This window comes from Mus caroli, unplaced genomic scaffold (assembly GCF_978045245.1).
Source record: "Mus caroli unplaced genomic scaffold, Mus_caroli_1 scaffold_15, whole genome shotgun sequence".
Taxonomy (NCBI): Eukaryota; Metazoa; Chordata; class Mammalia; order Rodentia; family Muridae; genus Mus; species Mus caroli.
This window is the reverse complement of record NW_028227270.1, coordinates 40,268,719-40,290,405: the sequence shown is the minus strand read 5'-3', so window position 1 is coordinate 40,290,405 and position 21,687 is coordinate 40,268,719. Positions and strand designations below refer to the sequence as shown.

The window sequence follows — 21,687 nt, the reverse complement described above, 5'->3', positions numbered from 1 at the left end:
ACTGCAAACCAGCGTCTGCTGCCCAGACACTGTTTGTGAAACCTGTTGTGTTGCTCACTCTGGAGCTCAGGCAAGCATGCAGTACTGTTCTAGGAAACATGACTCTCTTTTTGCTTTAATGTAAGCTATACGGCTTGAGTATATATGAGTGTATATATATATATATATGTATATGTATATATATATATATATATATACACTCATATATCATTATATATATATATATATATATATATATCAAATGATATCTCAAATGGTATTTTTGCAATTTGACTTATAATCCATGAATGTTTCTGCAAGTCAATCTTAAAATGATAAGAATACATAATTTTGAAGTGAGAAACACGAGACTTCTTGATCTAGATGTTCCAACTATTTGTAACAAAGCAGCACAAAACCCAGTCACTTAAAATTGTGTTTTGCCACAGTCCTGCAGCTGCCTGTGTCAGGTTTCTGCTCTGCTCTGTGTGGCTGGATCCTACAAGATGGTTTCTTCACATATCTAGAAGCAGGGCTAAGATCCCCTACCCCCATCTCCAAACACTGCAGGATGGCTAAACATGTCTCTGCACATGTCTGTTCCTCACTGGCTAGCTTGATCTTTCTATTGGTGTGGTCATCTCAGGAAAACAGAACATACATGGTGGCTGGTTTCCGAGATAAAGACAGTTAAACGTGTTAGTCCTCCACCACACTAGACCCATCGTGAGACAGCATCATGTCGGTGAGATTTGTGTAAGCAAAACCAAAGCCTACCCAGACTTATGGAGGGAATAAGACTCTCACTGTGATTGTAGAAAGGAGCACCCACATCCACAGAGAGAAGCAGTCAGTCAGCTTGCTTGTACAGGGCAGTATGGAGATATTTCATTTCTTAGAGGCTATTTCTTTATTCTCTTATTCATTTGCATTTCAGTGAGTTTTGTGTATCTATTTGAATCATTTTTAAATGTTAGCAATTTTAAAAAGTCACTTAACTTTGAGCTGTGGTAAAATGTTTTACGTTCATCATAAGTTTTCAATGATTTCCATTAGAGTATGGAAAGTTATCTTACCTATTATTGTTAACTCTAAGGATAAAGAGAATGAGCCTTACAAGGGTTAGGAGCATTCTGCGGTACTGATGCTCCCACTCAAGCACTGGCCATTACCATTCCAGGGAATTCTAAAACAGAGAGTCTCCTTGCTCATGGCCAGTGGGATCAAGCCACCTCTCCCATCCAGGTACTGACCATAACTATGCATAGCCTCTGAGATCAGACCATATCAGGTGTGTTCTGGATGGTGTGACCCTGGACTCCACTCTCCTCTCCAGTTTTGTGAATATATTGAAACCTATGTAGAGATCTTTACAACAAAAGGACTCATAACCACCTACTTCCTCTTTTCCTTGCAATTAATTTTCTTTCTCTGGTCCACATATCTTTCATCAAGTAAGAACTGGCTGATGATTCAGAAAGGAGTCAGCGGCTTTTAAAATAAGTCTAAAAGGAGAGACCAGCTTATTGTTGCCCAAGATCAAACCTGAACCTGAAAATTATAGGCTTCATTTGAAATGCTGTTAGAGACACTGAAATGCGGTTTACGATACCTTTATGACTCATTCTTGAGTAGCCACAGAAAGGAGGAGAAAGCTAGTGATTCTCACAGAGAGCCATTGACCTTAAACAATCAGGTTCACAGAGGTCAACTATGGGTTCCCAAGGCAATGCTGTGAGGCTGTTCCAGGACTGCTCAGCAAGAAAGGTATAGAAGATGGCTACCTCAGTGCCCAGGGTATTTGACTTTGCTGGAGCTCCTGCCCCCTTTCCTTTAGAGTTCACCAGTTTTCTTGAATGCTGAGTGAAACTAAGGATGTCAGAAGGAACAAAAAGTCACTTAAAGTGTAAGATGCAAGGATTCTCATTGATACTATATTCAGTAGGGTCATATACTTGGGGAAGTTGGCCCTTTTGTCAGGCATATAGATTCTGGGAAGGGAGCAATTTGGAGAACAATTCTAAAGACAGTGGAAGATTCTAGGCCAAATGGAATGATGTAACCCCTTTCAGGTATTCAAGTATGTCTGACTCTAGTATTAACTATATCTGCTTAACTGTTTTAATGAAGGGGAAATTCAATAAAACTCTAAGCTGTCTGAGTTTTCTTAGGAGGAATTCTTGCCTTTGCATGTTTAGAACTACAGCAAGCTATGCTGGGCCTTTGGGAGAGTTGACTAGACCACACTCCAGCTCTGTCTTCCAGTGTCCAGGAGGGTGGAAACCCCAGCTGCTCAGAGAAAGAGAAGATGGTTCCAAATTTCCTGTTGTCTTTAAACTGAAGTTTTCAGCAAACAGTAAATTTGAGCACGCTATAGATTCTCAAGTCCTAAGTGGGAGTTGTCTGCTTACAGGAAGAGCCAAAAGCAAAGAAAAGTTACACACAATCCAGGTTTCCAAAATTCCAATACACACATGTTCAAAATGTTCTTAGAATTTTGATAGTACTCTCAGCACATATAGATTTCATGTATACTTATACAGATTACAGAAATTTCTGAAGCTTTATCTCTTCAAATTGTGCTGTTTATGGTTCCTCCAATTCCTTTCTTCTGTTGGAAGATCTGTTCTTATACCTTAGCCTCGTTTTAATTTTCTCTCCCTTTTTTTGCTTCCTTGGTGGTTCCCCAGCTTTCCTTTGGACTCTGTTCATGATCTGACTGTCTCCTCTCTGATGTGTTTAGAGTTCACCTCAATACTTGTGTAGTTAACATTTTTAGCAGTATGCTTGTTATTATTCCTGAAATAGGCCACATTTTTCATCTATCTATCTATCTATCTATCTATCTATCTATCTATCTATCTATCTATCTATCTATCTATCTATCTATCTATCCATCCATCCATCCATCCATCCATCCATCCATCCATCCATCCATCTATCTATCTATCTATCTATCTATCTATCTATCTATCTATCTATCTATCTATCATGTTTAAGTACTCTCAGAAATATGCCATCTTTCATATCAGAAGATACAGTTAAATAAGTTATCCCCTCCAGGGTGTCTAGTCTTAGGATTCAACTCTGCCTCATGAAAACATAGACAATAAATAAACAAACAGATGTGGGTTGTTTACTAAAAACAAACAGACACAAACAAAAATAATCCTTATATTTAAAAACAGACCAAGTAGGCTGCTGTGATCCCAGTAATTGGGAGGCAGAGACAGAAGGATCATCTGAGATTACGACCAGCCTGGGCAATACAATGAGATTCCCCCATCTCAAACTGTAGCCATTGCGGAAGACAGTTTTGCAGATTTGACAGTTAAGTGCAGTCACTTTATGGGCAAGCAAGTCTTCTCCTACATATACATACCTAAGAGCAATCAATATACGCATCAATGCCAAAACCTACACGTGTATCTTCTTAGGGGGCAATGGAAACGTTCTAGAGTTAGACTACGGTGAGGTTCCACAGCTATGTGAACATGTTAACTCTCCACAGACTAGGTGGGCTAAACAGAGGAGCTTTGTGTTATATAAACTGCATCTCAGTAAAGCTCTACACAACAGATAGAGTGGGGAAGCACTTTACAGAGTGGCTTGCAGGGGCCCAGCGTGCTCTTCACTGTGTTCTACTTTCAGGGTCCTTTCACCTCTTACAGACCTCTGCGTTGGATTACATTCACCATTTGTTACATTTTAAGGTTTATGCTTAGTTTCCCTTCAGTTTCAGATTGCAGTTAATATTGAATAGAAACTCTTTCTTTATTGGTCAGCCTTTATCATTGGAACGGTTTTGTTGTTGTCTCCCCGCCCCTTCCCCGTTGTGGCTTTTAGAGCCCTCAGGGAGCAGTTGATGCTGTGGTCTTTCTTTTTCTATGCAGGTGTTATAGCTACATAGATATCGGCTCTAACCCTGAAGAGCTTGGCAAACACAGGAGTAGATGTTCACAGTCAGCTATTGGATGTATCACAGGGCTCCCAATGGAGAAGCTAGAGAAAGTACCCAAGGAGCTAAAGGGATCTGCAACCCTATTGTTGGAACAACATGATGTACTAACCAGAACCCCGGAGCTCTTGTCTCTAGCTGCATATGTATCGAAAGATGGCCTAGTCGGCCATCAATGGAAAGAGAGGCCCATTGGACTTGCAAACTTTATATGCCCCAATATAGGGGAATGCCAGGGCCAAAAGAATGGGAATGGGTGGGTAGGAAAGTGGGGGGCGCTATGGGGGACTTTTGGGATAGCATTGGAAATGTAATTGAGGAAAATATGTAATAAAAATATTAAAAATAAAAAAAAAGAGCTTGGTATTTAACGTGCTGTGGCTGTATTCTTGGGTTGGTCTATTCCTTTAAATCAAAGCTGAAGCTATTACAGCAGTGTTCCCAAGCTTCTGCCAGGAATGACCCATTGCCAGCATCTTCCTGCCATTGATTACAATCTTACAGGTTGTTCCACTTTACCACCAGAGCAGATGCCAGCTCACAGCCGCTTTTTTTTTTTTTTTTTTTTTTTTTGTCTCAGGAAATATTAAGGTTTTGTCTCAGGAAATAGTAAGGTTTTGTCACAGATCACCATTTTATGCACTCTGTCTGGTCCATAGAAATACATTAATCTTTTTTTCCAGTTTTGTTGAATATAAATTTTTCTAAAAATATAATTTATTTTTTAAAATTTATTTACATTTCAATTGTTATCCCTTTATCCAATCCCCCCCTCCCAGAACCCCCTATTCCATCATCCCTCCCCCTGTTTCTATGAGGGTGTTCCTCCACCCACCTACCAACTCCCACCTCCTCAACCTCGATTTCCTTACACTGGGGCATCTATCAAGCCTTCATAGGATCAAGGACCTCTCCTCCCATTGATGCCTGATAAGGCCATCCTCTGCTACATATGCACCTGGAGCCATGTGTACTCCTTGGTTGGTGGCTTAGTCCCTGGGAGCTCTGGGGGTTCTGGTTGGTCGATATTGTTCTTCCTATAGGGTTGCAAACCCCTTTAGCTCCTTCAGTCCTTTCTCTAACTCCTCCTTTGGGAACCCTGCACTCAGTGCAATGGTTAGCTATGGGCATCCAAGTCTGTACTTGTAAGGCTCTGGCAGAGCCTCTCAGGAGACAGCTATATCAGGCTCCCTTTAGCCTGTATTTCTTAGCATCCACAATAGTGTTGGAGTTTCGTGACTGTATCTGGGATGGGACAGTTTTGGATGGCCTTTCCTTCAGTCTATGCTTGGCACTTTGTATCCATATTTGCTCATGTGAGTATTTTGTTCCCCTTTCTAAGAAGGATACATTAATCTTATTTTTAATATTTTTTGTTAATAAGTTATCTTTAGCTACTATCTATATTTGAGTATGGAAGAAGGATCATAAAGGTAATAAAACAGCTTACAAACCTGCAGTGCCACTTAAATTGGATATTTTAAAGGTCAGTGCATCCTATTTTAACAAGAAGGTTTGAGCAGAGTATTAAACATAATGGCATTTTACTACAGTGAGTCACACATTGCGTGAAAATGTTCCGGGTTCGAAGAAAAATTAGGACTTCTACATTGAATATTTCCTTTGTATTAATAAATGTAAAGCTATTCCTGGCTACAAACACTTCTCTGTACACATGATTATGCAAAGTGAGAGATGGGAGACGAGCTGGCAAGGTGCCAAGACCCTGCAGCTATTGAAGAAACACAGGAGAGTGAACTTCTCATCCAGCCATAAAGAATGCTTTTGCACCCTGATCCAGTTTAGGGGCGAGAAAGCTGTGTCATGTCACATGTATCCTTTAAGTGACAATATCAACTAACCCATAGTAATGTATTAGACATGGGTTGAGGGACTTCATGGGTGATATCTAAAATGTGATTAATTCCTTCAAGATGGCCATACATTCAATATTAGATTTGTAGAAGCTGAAAACAGGAAAGGTCACTGGCCCACAAGTTACCCCTTTTCCAGTTCAAAGCTCTCCCCTCAATTTCTCCAGTGTTTGACAATTTCTGTCTGTAGGTGTACAGTTATTGTTCCTTCCTAGTTAAGGAAATTCTTAGGAAACTCTATTCTAAGAACAACAGAAAGAGAATCCGACCATAAAAACCGGTGCTGAGCATGATTCAAAGGGAAAAAATGAGCCACAGTGGGAGCCAATGTGAGCTGGAAAGATTTGCACTGTTAAGTAAGCAGACATGTGTAGCCACTTATGAGGCTGTCTGATTACACATGTTTTAAAACATCTGTCTGCACAATCAGAAAGCCACAAGCAAAATCCAACACTCTCGAGCACCGCAGAGGTTTGCTTGACTCTGACATCTCAGAATCTACTAGAAGTGAAATGAGTTCACAGGTTGAATGCAGGTTGTTGCTTGAGTTGGGAAAAACCTGGGAAGCGATTTCCCAAAGCTGGTGACTCACTGGCCTGGACAGTGACACCTTAAGGGAAACTGGAAACAGCAGTAAAATCCACAAGCCCTGAAGGAGGAGAGCTGCCAGGAAGTTCCAAGCAGAAGGCAGCAGAAAGCTTAGTTCCAGGCTGAACTACGTGCTGTAAGCGGAACCTATTTTCATCCTTTCATTTCATTTAGAAGCAAAATAAAACAAAACAACACCCCCCCCAAAAAAAAAACAACAATTCTCCATGGCATTTAGCCCCCTGGAGAAATAAGTACCCATCTCTAAAATGCAAAAATAGGTCCTTCCCAACCTGCTGCATTTGTTCGTCCTCTGAAGACGTCATCATAACCCTTCCACTGCGGCTTCAGCTGGTAGGCATGAATGAACACCACAAATACCACCACGAGGCACATTAGAGGAACAAGAGCAGCCGTGAACAGAGCAGCATAGATGTTTGGGATGAAGCATCTGAAAGAGAGGAGGCAGGCAGTAACTCAGACAAGCACAACATCAAGAGTGTGTGTGTGTGTGTGTACGTTTATACATACATATGTATATATAAGTATTTAATCCTTTCACCATTTTGCCCTAGCTCTTTGTATTTAGATGCTGGCAACAGGAAATGTTGTCTTTACCAGACTAAAGTCATCACAGAGAAGAAGCTACAGGTTTCTCTATGCTTCGCTGAAGAGGTTTTGGCGTGAGTTTGCCTCTTGGGAAAATAAGAAAATATCCAAATAAGCATGCCAAATGACTCTTTGACATTTGCATTGTACCATGTATGTCATTTTAAATGAGAAGGCGTAGAGTTAGTACACCTGAACCTCACAATTAGAGTCATATTGAAGTGTATCAGTGCATTTTGAATAACAGACGTTAGGAATATTTAGCCTTTCTATGACTTCATATATCTTTAAAATAAAAGTTAAAATGGGGCCAGGCAGTAGTGCCACATGCCTGTAATCCCAGCACTTGGGAGGCAGAGGCAGGCGGATTTCTGAGTTCAAGGCCAGCCTGGTCTGCAGAGTGAGGACAACCAAGGCTACACAGAGAAATCCTGTCTCAAAAAAACAAAAACAAAAACAAAAGCAAAAACAACAAAAAAAAACCTAGACCAAAAAAAAGTTAAAATGGTGTCTATAGTAGAAGTTATGAAATTTGCTGAATTAGTTTACTAAACACACACAAAAAGTTTTAAACCACTAATTCTAGACTTAAGAAAAAGCATTTCTTTATCTTGTTTTCACTAGCTCCATTTTTCTAAATATCCCCTGGGGAGCATGCTGGGATATGAAGGCTAGGAATGGGGAAGTGACTCTGTAAAAACGCCTTCTGTGAAGGCCTATCTGTGATCCTCAGCACACACATAAAGGCTAGATATGTGCTTATATCCTAGCCTTGGAAAGGAGACAGACACATCCCAGGGTTTATTGACCAGGCAGCCTAACCCAATGGCAAGCTATAAGCCAACAAGAGACCCTGTCTCAACATAGAAGATGTGCTGGCCATGACTTAAGGATGGCTACTGTTCTCCACATGTGAACCCACACATACAAGAACACACATGTGCATGCATACACACAGTATCTATTACAAATTTGTAGATTCTCTACCCTGGCATTGACACTATCTTGGTTTTGCTATGACACAGTTTCCTCTGAGATGAAAACTTTCATCTTGAAGGGAAAGTTCTTGAGACACTGAGAGTGTATCTCTCTTATTTGTCTCCAGCTTCCTTTGTTATTTTGATGTATAACATTTGTAGATCTACATTATATTGTAGCCATAATAAACTCCAAAGAAAAGACTAGGAAAATATGTTTAGAAGAAAAATCTTAAAATATCATGCTCCAATAAATATATGGTGAACACAAATTGGACTTGGTATATGTTGGGGAGGGCACAAAGGTGGAAAGGTGGACCGGGGAGGAATGGGAAGCCAGCATGATGAAGGTGAATTGTGTGGAATTCCCAAGTAATCAATAAAAATACTATGTTGTAGAAACAACAACTAAACAAACAAAAATACAAAACTAGATAGTTGGCTAAAAACTTGTTCTTGAAACTGGGGAAAACACAATGTCTATACTGAACGTTTAAATGAAGAAGCTAGAGAGATGGTTCAACAGTTGGAAGAATGTACCATGCTACAGAGAATCCAAGTTTGTTCTGAGTATCCTTTTTGGGCTTCTCACAAACATCTGTCATAGTAGCTCCAGTGTATCCTGTATCCTCTTCTCAGCTCTTCTGATTTCTGTAGACACCTACATTCTACTTTTTTTTTTTTTTTTTTTTTGGTCAACTTGACACAAGCTAATGTTACCTGAGAAGAGGAACCTCCAATGAGACAGTGACTCCAGATTGCTTGTAGGCAAGTTTGTAGGGCAATTTCTTGATTAATGACCAACATGCGTTGTGCTAACAACTCTCTGCAGGTGGTCCTAGATTGTAGAAGAAAGCAAGCCCGGAGCATCCTTGGGGCCAAGACAGTGAGCTCATGCTTATGTGGTCTATGCTCCAGTTCCTGCATTGGTGTTCCTGCCTTGAGCTCCTTCCCTGACTTCCATTCATGAAGGGCTCTAACCCTGCAAGGTGAAATAAACCCTGTCCTTTCCCAGGTGCTTATGATCATGGTATTTGATAACAACGATAAAAACCAAACTACGGCACCTCCCACATATACACATATACAGGCACACATACATAATTAAAATAAAAAATAAATCTTTAAATAAACAATAAAAGAGTTTAAACTAAGCTACATTGGTAAGTGCCTTAGTCAAATGAACATGATGTATGTTCATTTGGTACATTTTAAGATATGTTTCAAAATATTCTGCATTTGCAAAAGGATGTCAGAATGATAAATTCCCTTGTTTTAGAATTTAATTTGGATGTCACAAAGAGTTCTTCTGTACCTAGCTTTATTCAGTCAGGCCTATTTTGTCTGGGTCAAAGACCTATGATTAAATAAAACAAGCAAACATTAATGGTTTGATACTAAACATGTTTCTGTACTGCAAGTGATGGTTTTGTTGTCTTCTGATTTTTTTTAACATGCTTTTCCAACAAGTAGCAGCTGTCTTCCACTTGAATGACAGATCATAGATATAGAACTCAGGTATTGATGAAGGATGAGAATACACATGTATGGTGTTACACTTGGGCTCCACTGCCTGCCTTATCTTTTACTTGAAAGCTATTATCACAGTCAAACTTAGGAATAAGTATCGAGTTTATTGTGGTTTGAGCTAGGTGTATAGTCATAAATAAATAGAAATAAATAAAAGATAATAATAAAAACGGAACACCATGGCATTGGTAGACAGAGAACGTGGGCCAACCATTCACATTACCCAGTAGCAGTCAATAGTCAGGGTCAGCCCTCTACTTGCAGAATTTCATAATCCTTGGAAATTGAGCCCTGGATAGCAATGACCGTCATGGTTCATTGGTCCACAGGCAAAGTAGATCTTCAGAAGGTCAGAGATAACTGGGCATCTCAATAGCACATCTCAGAAGGAGGAAAGATGTCAAGTGCCACTGTTTCATGACCTCTCCGACTTTGCTGTAATGGGTCATTCAGCTAATGGGGGGAAACACCCAAAGGAAAAGTACTAGGGTTTTCCTTTCCTGTTCCTTCAGAGCCCTATCCCATATGACCTGTCATGAATGGTAAGCCACTGAAAGCGTCCACCTCTGCCACCCACACAATGTGGGCCTGGATTTTTAAGGACTGCTTTGCTCCTCTGACATCTGACTGGCAACTCTTCCTCCTGTCCTCTCTAGCTGTGATTTGCAGTATTTCAAGATGCTTCCCTTCACAAACAATTTGTCCAGCTGAGCAAACTCTATCCACCTCCCTCCAACAAAAACAAGGATTTGCCTCCTGAACTACTGATAAGGGAATCCAGGATTACTTCTGACACACAAACATTTGCAAATGAAGCAGGGCTAAAGGAGACCCCACAGACACGTACAAGAAGGTCCCAAATTAGGCACAAGCCACTCCCAAACACCAATTTGCACAGAGATGCCTTTATTAAGTAGAGAAGAAAACTCAAAGTGACTGCTCTCTGACTCAGAAAAACAGCAACCCATGACCTTGCAGGTGTAATTTTTAAGAAGAGAAAAACGGGAAGTCTGTAGTATAATGGGCTAGGATGAGGTGGTATATTTTGATTGGGCATGTTAATTAGGTTAATTAAAGGGGGCTTTTGATTCCTAGACTTTAATATTTTGATAGATGAACCTTGGCAGTCAGCCTCAGGAGGAGGAAGTGGCCAAATAAGGGAATAGACCATGGTGGCTAGTTTTAGGTAAGTAACCTAACAGATTTTAACAAGGCAGAGGAAATGGAGAGAAGGGCAAGGCCTGCTAGAGCCACGTTTGCCACACTTGAACTGGCCAGAGTTCCTCCAAGGGCTATAAGAGTAAATCCCATGGGCAGATGACAGAGAGAACCTGACACTTCTGTGATCAGCCTTTGGGAGGAGTCTGGAGAAAGCTAAGTCACTGCATGTTCTGAATTATAACAAAGTCTTAATTTCTTGTCTAAGGCCTTATTTAACTTAAAAAAATAGCATTCTAACTTTCTAGCAATAGAATTTTTACTAGGGTGTAAGGAAATTTATAACATATATTTTTAAAAGGGCCAAAATAAATGAACTATATCTTATTCTTTTAAAAAAATAATCTAGCCAATCAGAATTTCTTCCCCCTCCAACTAAGTAACTAAATCCTGGTAGCTCTGAGTATTTGTTCCCATGAAATGGATATGAGGCGGTAGGAAATTTGTGTCATGGCAGAGTATTTCCTAAGCTAGGAACAAATTCTGGAAGAAATGGGATGGAAGGCTAAGGAGACAGAGAGTCGTGCACACACATCAGGGCAGTGAACTAACACGCTGGCAACCACAGCTTGAAGAGATCTGGCAGAATCTAGGAAATTAGATGAAGGCCATGTGGGTTTCCTTTCTTAAAAAGGATTAGCAAAGCCATGTTTTTTTAAAATTCCCAGCTCACCAGCTCCAAAGGACTCTAGTGTTTCCCCTTCCTGAGCACTGGACACTCTTGTATGTTTTAGGTTTTAAATATCACGTAACATTTTGGTTTTCTCTTTTAAACTTTGATAGTTTTCCCCCTCTTATTATTAGACCATGCTAATGTTTCTTGTCAGACTCCACTCTCTCCTCTATTTTTAACCAAATGCTACAAGCAAACGCATCTCATTATTCTCAGATTTTCCTCTCCCAAGTTCCCCCTCAGCATTCACAGAGCCTGAGATCACATTCTAGTTTAGTGAGGTTGTCACCACCATCAGCAACTCGTTATGCTTTCCGAACCATCTTCCCATGTGCCACCTGACTCAGCTTTCACAAACATGGCTGTGTGTGGTGTGGGTCTTCCACTTCGTTGCTGTCTGTGTGAAGTCAGCTCCTGAGTGGCTCAGAAGCAGCAGCAGCTCAGAGACACACTGCTTAGAGTAATTGACCTTTCCTGAAGGGGCACAGGGAACTCGCTGTACTGAAGATTGTGGTTCGAGCTCATCTAAATTCTATTTTAAAGAACAAGCTGACCCCAGTGGGCTGGGAAACTTGAAGACATCCAGCTGGCTGACATCTGGGTCACAGCTGGGTCACATAGGTAATGAGACAGGATGGAGGAAATGTAAGCGGAATAAGAATCCAAAGACTAAGTTCTTCTCAGCATCTCAGCATTGTTCACAGGTTCATGTGCCCATCTCCTTGGTTAGCTTTCCTCAGCACATCTTCAGAGATGGCATCCATAGCAAAAGGCACACTTGTCTCCACCAACCTTTCCTCCTGAGCATGTAAATTCACTTACTGTATTTGGAAAGTAATGGAGATGATCTGTCTGTTTTATTCTGTAAATTCACACAACATATAATCAATCCAGAATATGGATATTCAATATTTGATAAGGATAAATAACTATCCTTATTTAAAACAATTTTGCTTTATAAAGAAAATGAAGTAAATATGTTCACTGGCTTAATCAGGTGAAGAATAATGATGTTAAAATATGTTACTCTGAATTTCTGTTGTAAAGCATACAGTAATTTTCATACTCAACTTAATTCTAAAATGCATTTTAGTTAATAATTAAGCTTTACTTATCTTGGCTGGTTTTTGTGTATGGTGTTTTTGAGACAGGATCTCTCTAAGAAGCTCAGACAGGCCTGGAACTCAGTCAGTCCGGAGACAAGCCCGGCCTTGAACTCACAGAGATCCATGTGCTATTGCCTCCTGAATGATGGGATTAAAGCCATCACGTTAGGCCCTTGGGTTTCTGTGAAACAGAGTATGACTCTGTGAACCCACTGGTCTGCTTCTCAGTAGTACCCCAGGTTGTTCGCCAGTGTGTGATCCTCCTGCTTCGGACTCTTCACTCCTGCAACTGCACACGCGTATCTCATAACTTGCATAAAGTTTAACCTTTAAACCACAATAATCTTAGGATTAAATTTCAGCTAAGCCTTACAAGGTGGTGTGCCTCATTGGGATAGTGTGTGGACTTAAGAGGTCAGAGAAGACCAATATAGAGTATCTTTCTAAACTGAAATATTTGCACAGTTGAGATTATCTTTTTTTTCTTTTATTGGTTACCTTATTGATTTACATTTCAAATGCTATCCCCCTTCCCAGTTTCCCCTCCACAAACCCCCATCCCTTCCCCCTTCCCTCTGCCTCTATGAGGGTGCTCCCTCCCCACCCCCCACCCCCACCCCCGACTCCCGCCTCAGCATCCTAGCATTCCCCTATGCTGAGTCATTGAGACTCCACAGGACCAAGGGGCTTCCCTCCCATTAATGCCAGATAAGGCCCTCCTCTGCTACATAAGCAGCTGGAGCTATGGGTCCCTCCATGTGTACTCTTGGGGTGGTGGTTTAATCCCTGGGGGCTTCAAGGTGTCTGGGTAGTTGATATTGTTGTTCTTCCTATAGAGTTGCAAACCCCTTCAACTCCTTCAGTCCTTCCCCTAACTCCTCCATTGGGGTTCTCACACTCAGTCCAATGGTTGGCTGTGTGCATCCACATCTGTATTGGTCAGGCTCTGGAAGAGCTTCCACAATTGAGATTATCTTAATTGTTATCACTATCATTGATAGCAATAATTGCTACATGCAAGATAGGATACTGCATCAATACATGAATTAGACACAAAACATCAACATATAATCTTACTTGCCTTATTGCATGTACAAGGGAGATGGAGTCAAGTTGCCTGTAGCATTAATATGTTCACTATCACCTGTGGTTTTGAAAAATAGTTGCAAACTGCAATAAAGACAGTGATAAATAAGCCCACACCCCATTTAAGGACAGGAACCACTTTTCAAATGTTTTTACAGAGAGCTTTGTACAGTTAGACCCGTGTTTGGGTCCTAGCACTCTTCAAAAGCCATTCACCTAAAAGAATGAGGAGAGAAGTCAGTATTTCTTGTCTGCTCAGCTCAATAAAAGTCCAACCAGTATATCAATATCAACTATATACTAGGTATATTGGAAGGGCCTATAGAGCTGCTACATTATGGTCCATTGGGGGTCATAACCACAATGGATGCACAGTGCTTCTGAACCAACTCTTTTCAACAGGAGTATCAGCACCAACTGGAAACTCGTGAAACACACCAACTCTCCGCCCATACCAAGTTCCAGGGTCAGAACCTGTGCTTTTACAAGATCTCCAGGATGTCTTCTCCCCTCTCTCTTCTCCCTTTGCATGTTTATATAGAGATAGATGTGGACGTAGATATAAAGTCAAAGCTTGAGGTGTATTGTGCTAGTCACGACTGGGACATGAAGTAGTTAATTAGAGTCAGCAAATTAATCATTACTTCTCTTTTAACAGAGCAGTAGTGGGACTCTGCAAGCCCAGGGATCTTAGTGCCATGGAGCGTCCATCAGCCGGAAGAACCCGAAGCAAAACAGCAGAAAGAAGCAAAGCAGCAATCGGAGAGGCTGAAAACCGCAGACTGAGCATTCTGACTGCAGAAAGAGTGACGCTCATCTTAAACTGAGCACATGGAAGACTTGGAGTGGTGGGGCAGGAAGGAAAGGCATGCTGGGGGCTGGTGCATGCGCACAAGAACAACCCTCACTCTCCCACAGCTCCACAGCTTCAGTGGTTCTCCACATGTGAGTGAGGGGAGTGTAGTTACTTGTGACAAACCAGAAGTGAGAAATATTTTTGAGACACAGAACACAACCTTGATTCCAGGGCTAATTCCAGGCTGTTAGATTTTATTTTATTTTATTTTTCCTATTTCTAGAACATCCACGTGAATGCATAGGTTATAATTCTCTAATTATGTCCCTTCTTCCACATTCGAACTGGCTTTAGTGGGATTTTATAAGTAATGCAGTGGCCATACTTAAAACATATTCAGTGAGTACACAATGAAGAAGGGGAAAGAATGTAGGTTTGTTGGTGGTGGCCCTCATGAGAGGGTTTCTCACTCTGTAGCTAGGGCCTCCATTGAACGCAACTTCCATAGACAAAAGCTTCCAGACCGAGCTCACATTACATTTCTTTAAAAGACCTTGCTTTTGCTAGAAGGAAAGGGGACGTGTGTGCTTTTAATTCCAGCACTTGGAAGTCTTAGGAAGGAAGCCTATGAGCATGAGGCAACTCAGACAATAGTGAAATTCGCACTTAAAACAACATCAAATATAAATAAGGAAACGAAATACAGTAGCCGAGACATCCGGCACCCTCCCAGTCGGAGGACAGTGACCTGCCCTGCAGGGAACGCCATCTTGGCTCCGGGACTCCGCCGAGCTTAGTCTCTACAGGTCAGAGTGGGGACCACGGGAGCAGACGGCTTCTGGGACAGGCGGGAGCCACAGAGCTGCTGAGGCAGCACCCTTTAGGGGCCGCAGACATCCGGCACCCTCCCAGTCGGAGGACAGTGACCTGCCCTGCAGGGAGCGCCATCTTGGCTCCGGGACTCCGCCGAGCTTAGTCTCTACAGGTCAGAGTGGGGACCACGGGGGCAGACGGCTTCTGAGACAGGCGGGAGCCACAGAGCTGCTGAGGCAGCACCCTTTAGGGGCCGCAGACATCCGGCACCCTCCCAGCCGGAGGACAGAGACCTGCCCTGCAGAGAGTGCCATCTTGGCTCCAGGACTCCGCCGAACTTAGTCTACAGGTTAGAGTGAGGACCACAGAGGCAGACAGCTTCTGGGACAGGCTGGAGCCACAGAGCCGCTGAGGCAGCACCCTTTTGGGGCCACAGACATCCGGCACCCTCCCAGTCGGAGGACAGTGACCTGCCCTGCAGGGAACGCCATCTTGGCTCCGGGACTCCGCCGAGCTTAGTCTCTACAGGTCAGAGTGGGGACCACGGGGGCAGACGGCTTCTGGGACAGGCGGGAGCCACAGAGCTGCTGAGGCAGCACCCTTTAGGGGCCCCAGACATCCGGCACCCTCCCAGTCGGAGGACAGTGACCTGCCCTGCAGGGAGCGCCATCTTGGCTCCGGGACTCCACCGAACTTAGTCTCTACAGGTCAGAGTGAGGACCACAGAGGCAGACAGCTTCTGGGACAGGCGGGAGCCACAGAACCACTGAGGCAGCACCCTTTTGGGGCCGCAGACATCCGACACCCTCCCAGCCGGAGAACAGTGACCTGCCCTGCAGGGAGCGCCATCTTGGCTCCGGGACTCCGCCGAACTTAGTCTGTACAGGTCTGCTGACAGAGGATACTCAGAATCCCCAGAAGAACAACCTCTGAACAGAGACAACTGTAACAACTCCAGAGATTACCAGATGGCGAGAGGTAAAGGTAAGAATCTTACTAACAGAAACCAAGACCACTCACCATCATCAGGACCCAGCACTCCCACTTCGCCCAGTCCAGGGCACCCCAACACACCTGAAAAACTAGACCTGGATTTAAAAGCATATCTCATGATGATGGTAGAGGACATCAAGAAGGACTTTAAAGAACTACAGGAGAACATGGCTAAAGAGTTACAAGTCCTTAAAGAAAAACAGGAAAACACAACCAAACTGGTAGAAGTCCTTAAAGAGAAACAGGAAAACACATCCAATCAGATGATGGAAATGAACAAAACCATACTAGACCTAAAAAGGGAAGTAGACACAATAAAGAAAACCCAAAATGAGGCAACACTGGAGATAGAAACCCTAGGAAAGAAATCTGGAACCATAGATGCAAGCATCAGCAACAGAATACAAGAGATGGAAGAGAGAATCTCAGGTGCAGAAGATTCCATAGAGAACATGGGCACAACAATCAAGGAAAATGGAAAATGCAAAAAGATCCTAACTCAAAACATCCAGGAAATACAGGACACAATGAGAAGACCAAACCTACGGATAATAGGAGTGGATGAGAATGAAGATTTTCAACTCAAAGGACCAGCAAACATCTTCAACAAAATTATAGAAGAAAACTTCCCAAATCTAAAGAAAGAGATGCCCATGAACATACAAGAAGCCTACAGAACTCCAAATAGGCTGGACCAGAAAAGAAATACCTCCCGACACATAATAATCAGAACAACAAATGCACTAAATAAAGATAGAATACTAAAAGCAGTAAGAGAAAAAGGCCAAGTAACATATAAAGGCAAGCCTATCAGAATTACACCAGATTTTTCACCAGAGACTATGAAAGCTAGAAGATCCTGGACAGATGTTATACAGACACTAAAAGAACACAAATTCCAGCCCAAGCTACTATACCCAGCCAAACTCTCAATTAACATAGATGGAGAAACCAAAGTATTCCACGACAAAGCCAAATTCACACATTATCTCTCCACGAATCCAGCCCTTCAAAGGATAATAACAGAAAAAAACCAATACAAGGACAAGAACCACGCCCTAGAAACAACAAGAAGGTAATCCCTCAACAAACCTAAAAGAAGACAGCCACAAGAACAGAATGCCAACTTTAACAACAAAAATAACAGGAAACAACAATTACTTTTCCTTAATATCTCTTAATATCAATGGACTCAACTCCCCGATAAAAAGACATAGACTAACAAACTGGCTACACAAACAAGACCCAACATTTTGCTGCTTACAAGAAACTCATCTCAGAGAAAAAGATAGACACTACCTCAGAATGAAAGGCTGGAAAACAATTTTCCAAGCAAATGGTATGAAGAAACAAGCTGGAGTAGCCATTCTAATATCAGATAAGATTGACTTCCAACCCAAAGTCATCAAAAAAGACAGGGAGGGGCACTTCATACTCATCAAAGGTAAAATCCTCCAAGAGGAACTATCAATCCTGAATATCTATGCTCCAAATACAAAGGCAGCCTCATTCATTAAAGAAACTTTAGTAAATCTCAAAGCACACATTGCACCTCATACAATAATAGTGGGAGACTTCAACACACCACTTTCACCAATGGACAGATCATGGAAACAGAAACTAAACAGGGACACAGTGAAACTAACAGAAGTTATGGATCAAATGGATCTGGCAGATATCTACAGAACATTTTACCCTAAAACAAAAGGATACACATTCTTCTCAGCACCTCATGGTACCTTCTCCAAAATTGACCACAAAATTGGGCACAAAACAGGACTCAACAGATACAAAAACATTGAAATTGTCCCATGCATCCTATCAGATCACCATGGACTAAGGCTGATCTTCAATAACAAAATAAATAATAGAAAGCCAACCTTCACGTGGAAACTGAACAACACTCTTCTCAATGATACCTTGGTCAAGGAAGGAATAAAGAAAGAAATTAAGGACTTTTTAGAGTTCAATGAAAATGAAGCCACAACATACCCAAACTTATGGGACGCAATGAAAGCATTTCTAAGAGGAAAACTCATAGCTCTGAGTGCCTCCAAAAGGAAACTAGAAAGAGCACACATTAGCAGCTTGACAATACACCTAAAAGCACTAGAACAAAAGGAAGCAAATTCACCCAAGAGGAGTAGACGGCAGGAAATAATCAAACTCAGGGGTGAAATCAACCACGTGGAAACAAGAAAAACTATTCAAAGAATCAACCAATCAAGGAGCTGGTTCTTTGAGAAAATCAACAAGATAGATAAACCCTTAGCCAGACTCACTAGAGGGCACAGGGAAAGCATCCTAATTAACAAAATCAGAAATGAAAAAGGAGACATAACAACAGATCCTGAAGACATCCAAAACACCATCAGATCCTTCTACCAAAGGCTATACTCAACAAAACTGGAGAACCTGGATGAAATGGAGAAGTTCCTAGACAGATACCAGGTACCAAAGTTGAATCAAGATCAGGTTAATGATCTAAACAGCCCTATATCCCCCAAAGAAATAGAAGCAGTCATTAATAGTCTCCCAACCAAAAAAAGCCCAGGACCAGATGGGTTTAGTGCAGAGTTCTATCAGACCTTCAAAGAAGATCTAATCCCAGTTCTTCACAAACTATTCCACAAAATAGAAACAGAAGGTACTCTACCCAACTCATTCTATGAAGCCACAATTACTCTGATACCTAAACCACAAAAAGACCCAACAAAGATAGAAAACTTCAGACCAATATCCCTTATGAATATTGATGCAAAAATCCTCAATAAAATTCTTGCTAACCGAATCCAAGAACACATCAAAACAATCATCCATCCTGACCAAGTAGGTTTCATCCCAGGGATGCAGGGATGGTTCAATATACGGAAATCCATCAACGTAATCCAGTATATAAACAAACTCAAAGACAAAAACCACATGGTCATCTCGTTAGATGCGGAAAAAGCATTTGACAAGATCCAACACCCATTCATGATAAAAGTCTTGGAAAGATCAGGAATTCAAGGCCCATACCTAAACATGATAAAAGCAATCTACAGCAAACCAGTAGCCAACATCAAAGTAAATGGTCAGAAGCTTGAAGCAATCCCTCTAAAACAGGGACTAGACAAGGCTGTCCACTTTCTCCATACCTATTCAACATTGTACTTGAAGTCCTAGCCAGAGCAATTCGACAACAAAAGGAGATCAAAGGGATACAAATTGGAAAAGATGAAGTCAAAATATCACTTTTTGCAGATGATATGATAGTATATATAAGTGACCCTAAAAATTCCACCAGAGAACTCCTAAGCCTGATAAACAGCTTCGGTGAAGTAGCTGGATATAAAATTAACTCAAACAAATCAATGGCCTTTCTCTACACAAAGAATAAACAGGCTGAGAAAGGAATTAGGGAAACAACACCCTTCTCAATAGTCACAAATAATATAAAATATCTTGGCGTGACTCTAACTAAGGAAGTGAAAGATCTGTATAATAAAAACTTCAAGTCTCTGAAGAAAGAAATTATAGAAGATCTCAGAAGATGGAAAGATCTCCCATGCTCATGGATTGGCAGGATCAACATTGTAAAAATGGCTATCTTGCCAAAAGCAATCTACAGATTCAATGCAATCCCCATCAAAATTCCAACTCAATTCTTCAACGAATTAGAAAGTGCAATCTGCAAATTCATCTGGAATAACAAAAAACCTAGGATAGCAAAAACTCTTCTCAAGGATAAAAGAACCTCTGGTGGAATCACCATGCCGGACCTAAAGCTCTACTACAGAGCAATTGTGATAAAAACTGCATGGTACTGGTATAGTGACAGACAAATAGACCAATGGAATAGAATTGAAGACCCAGAAATGAACCCACACACCTACGGTCACTTGATCTTCGACAAGGGAGCTAAAAACATCCAGTGGAAGAAAGACAGCATTTTCAACAAATGGTGCTGGCACAACTGGTTGTTAACATGTAGAAGAATGCGAATCGATCCATTCCTATCTCCTTGTACTAAGGTCAAGTCTAAGTGGATCAAGGAACTTCACATAAAACCAGAGACACTGAAACTTATAGAGGAGAAAGTGGGGAAAAGCCTTGAAGATATGGGCACAGGGGAAAAATTCCTGAATAGAACAGTAATGGCTTGTGCTGTAAGATCGAGAATTGACAAGTGGGACCTCATGAAACTACAAAGCTTCTGCAAGGCTAAAGACACCATCAATAAGACAAAAAAACCACCAACAGATTGGGAAAGGATCTTCACCTATCCTAAATCAGATAAGGGACTAATATCCAATATATATAAAGAACTCAAGAAGGTGGACTCCAGAAAGTCAAATAACCCCATTAAAAAATGGGGCTCAGAACTGAACAAAGAATTCTCGCCTGAGGAATACCGAATGGCAGAGAAACACCTGAAAAAATGTTCAACATCCTTAATCATCAGGGAAATGCAAATCAAAACAACCCTGAGATTCCACCTCACACCAGTCAGAATGGCTAAGATTAAAAATTCAGGTGACAGCAGTTGCTGGCGAGGATGTGGAGAAAGAGGAACACTCCTCCATTGTTGGTGGGATTGCAAGCTTGTACAACCACTCTGGAAATCAGTCTGGCGGTTCCTCAGAAAATTGGACATAGTACTACCGGAGGATCCAGCAATACCTCTCCTGGGCATATATCCAGAAGATGTCCCAACCGGTAAAAAGGACACATGTTCCACTATGTTCATAGCAGCCCTATTTAGAATAGCCAGAAGCTGGAAAGAACCCAGATGTCCCTCAACAGAGGAATGGATACAGAAATTATGGTACATTTACACAATGGAGTACTACTCAGCTATTAAAAAGAATGAATTTATGAAATTCCTAGCCAAATGGATGGACCTGGAGGGCATCATCTTGAGTGAAGTAACACAATCACAAAAGAACTCACACAATATGTATTCACTGATAAGTGGATATTAGCCCAAAACTTAGGATACCCAAGATTTAAGATACAATTTGCTAAACGCATGAAACTCAAGAAGAATGAAGACCAAAGTGTGGACACTGTGCACCTTCTCAGAATTGGGAACAAAACACCCAGGGAAGGAGTTACAGAGACAAAGTTCGTAGCGGTGATGGAAGGATGGACCATTTAGAGACTGCCGTACCCAGGGATCCATCCCATAATCAACTTCTAAACGCTGACACCATTGCATACACTAGCAAGATTTTGCTGAAAGGACCCAAATATAGCTGTCTCTTGTGAGACGATGCTGGGACCTAGCAAACACAGGAGTGGATGTTCACAGTCAGCTATTGGATGTATCACAGGGCTCCCAAAGGAGAAGCTAGAGTAAGTACCCAAGGAGCTAAAGGGATCTGCAACCCTATTGTTGGAACAACATGATGTACTAACTAGAACCCCGGAGCTCTTGTCTCTAGCTGCATATGTATCGAAAGATGGCCTAGTCAGCCATCAATGTAAAGAGAGGCCCATTGGACT

General features: G+C 41.6%; 1 protein-coding gene across 1 annotated transcript in view; it reads right to left on the bottom strand.

Annotated features, from left to right (window-relative positions):
• Window positions 1-21,687, bottom strand: part of Adgrv1 (adhesion G protein-coupled receptor V1) — a 504,170-nt gene that overhangs the window by 94,742 nt on the left and 387,741 nt on the right. Inside the window, exon 88 of the mRNA XM_085830825.1 lies at window positions 6,693-6,850. Within this exon, the coding sequence (XP_085686951.1) occupies window positions 6,693-6,850 (158 nt within the window). The remainder of the gene's footprint in view (window positions 1-6,692; window positions 6,851-21,687) is intronic.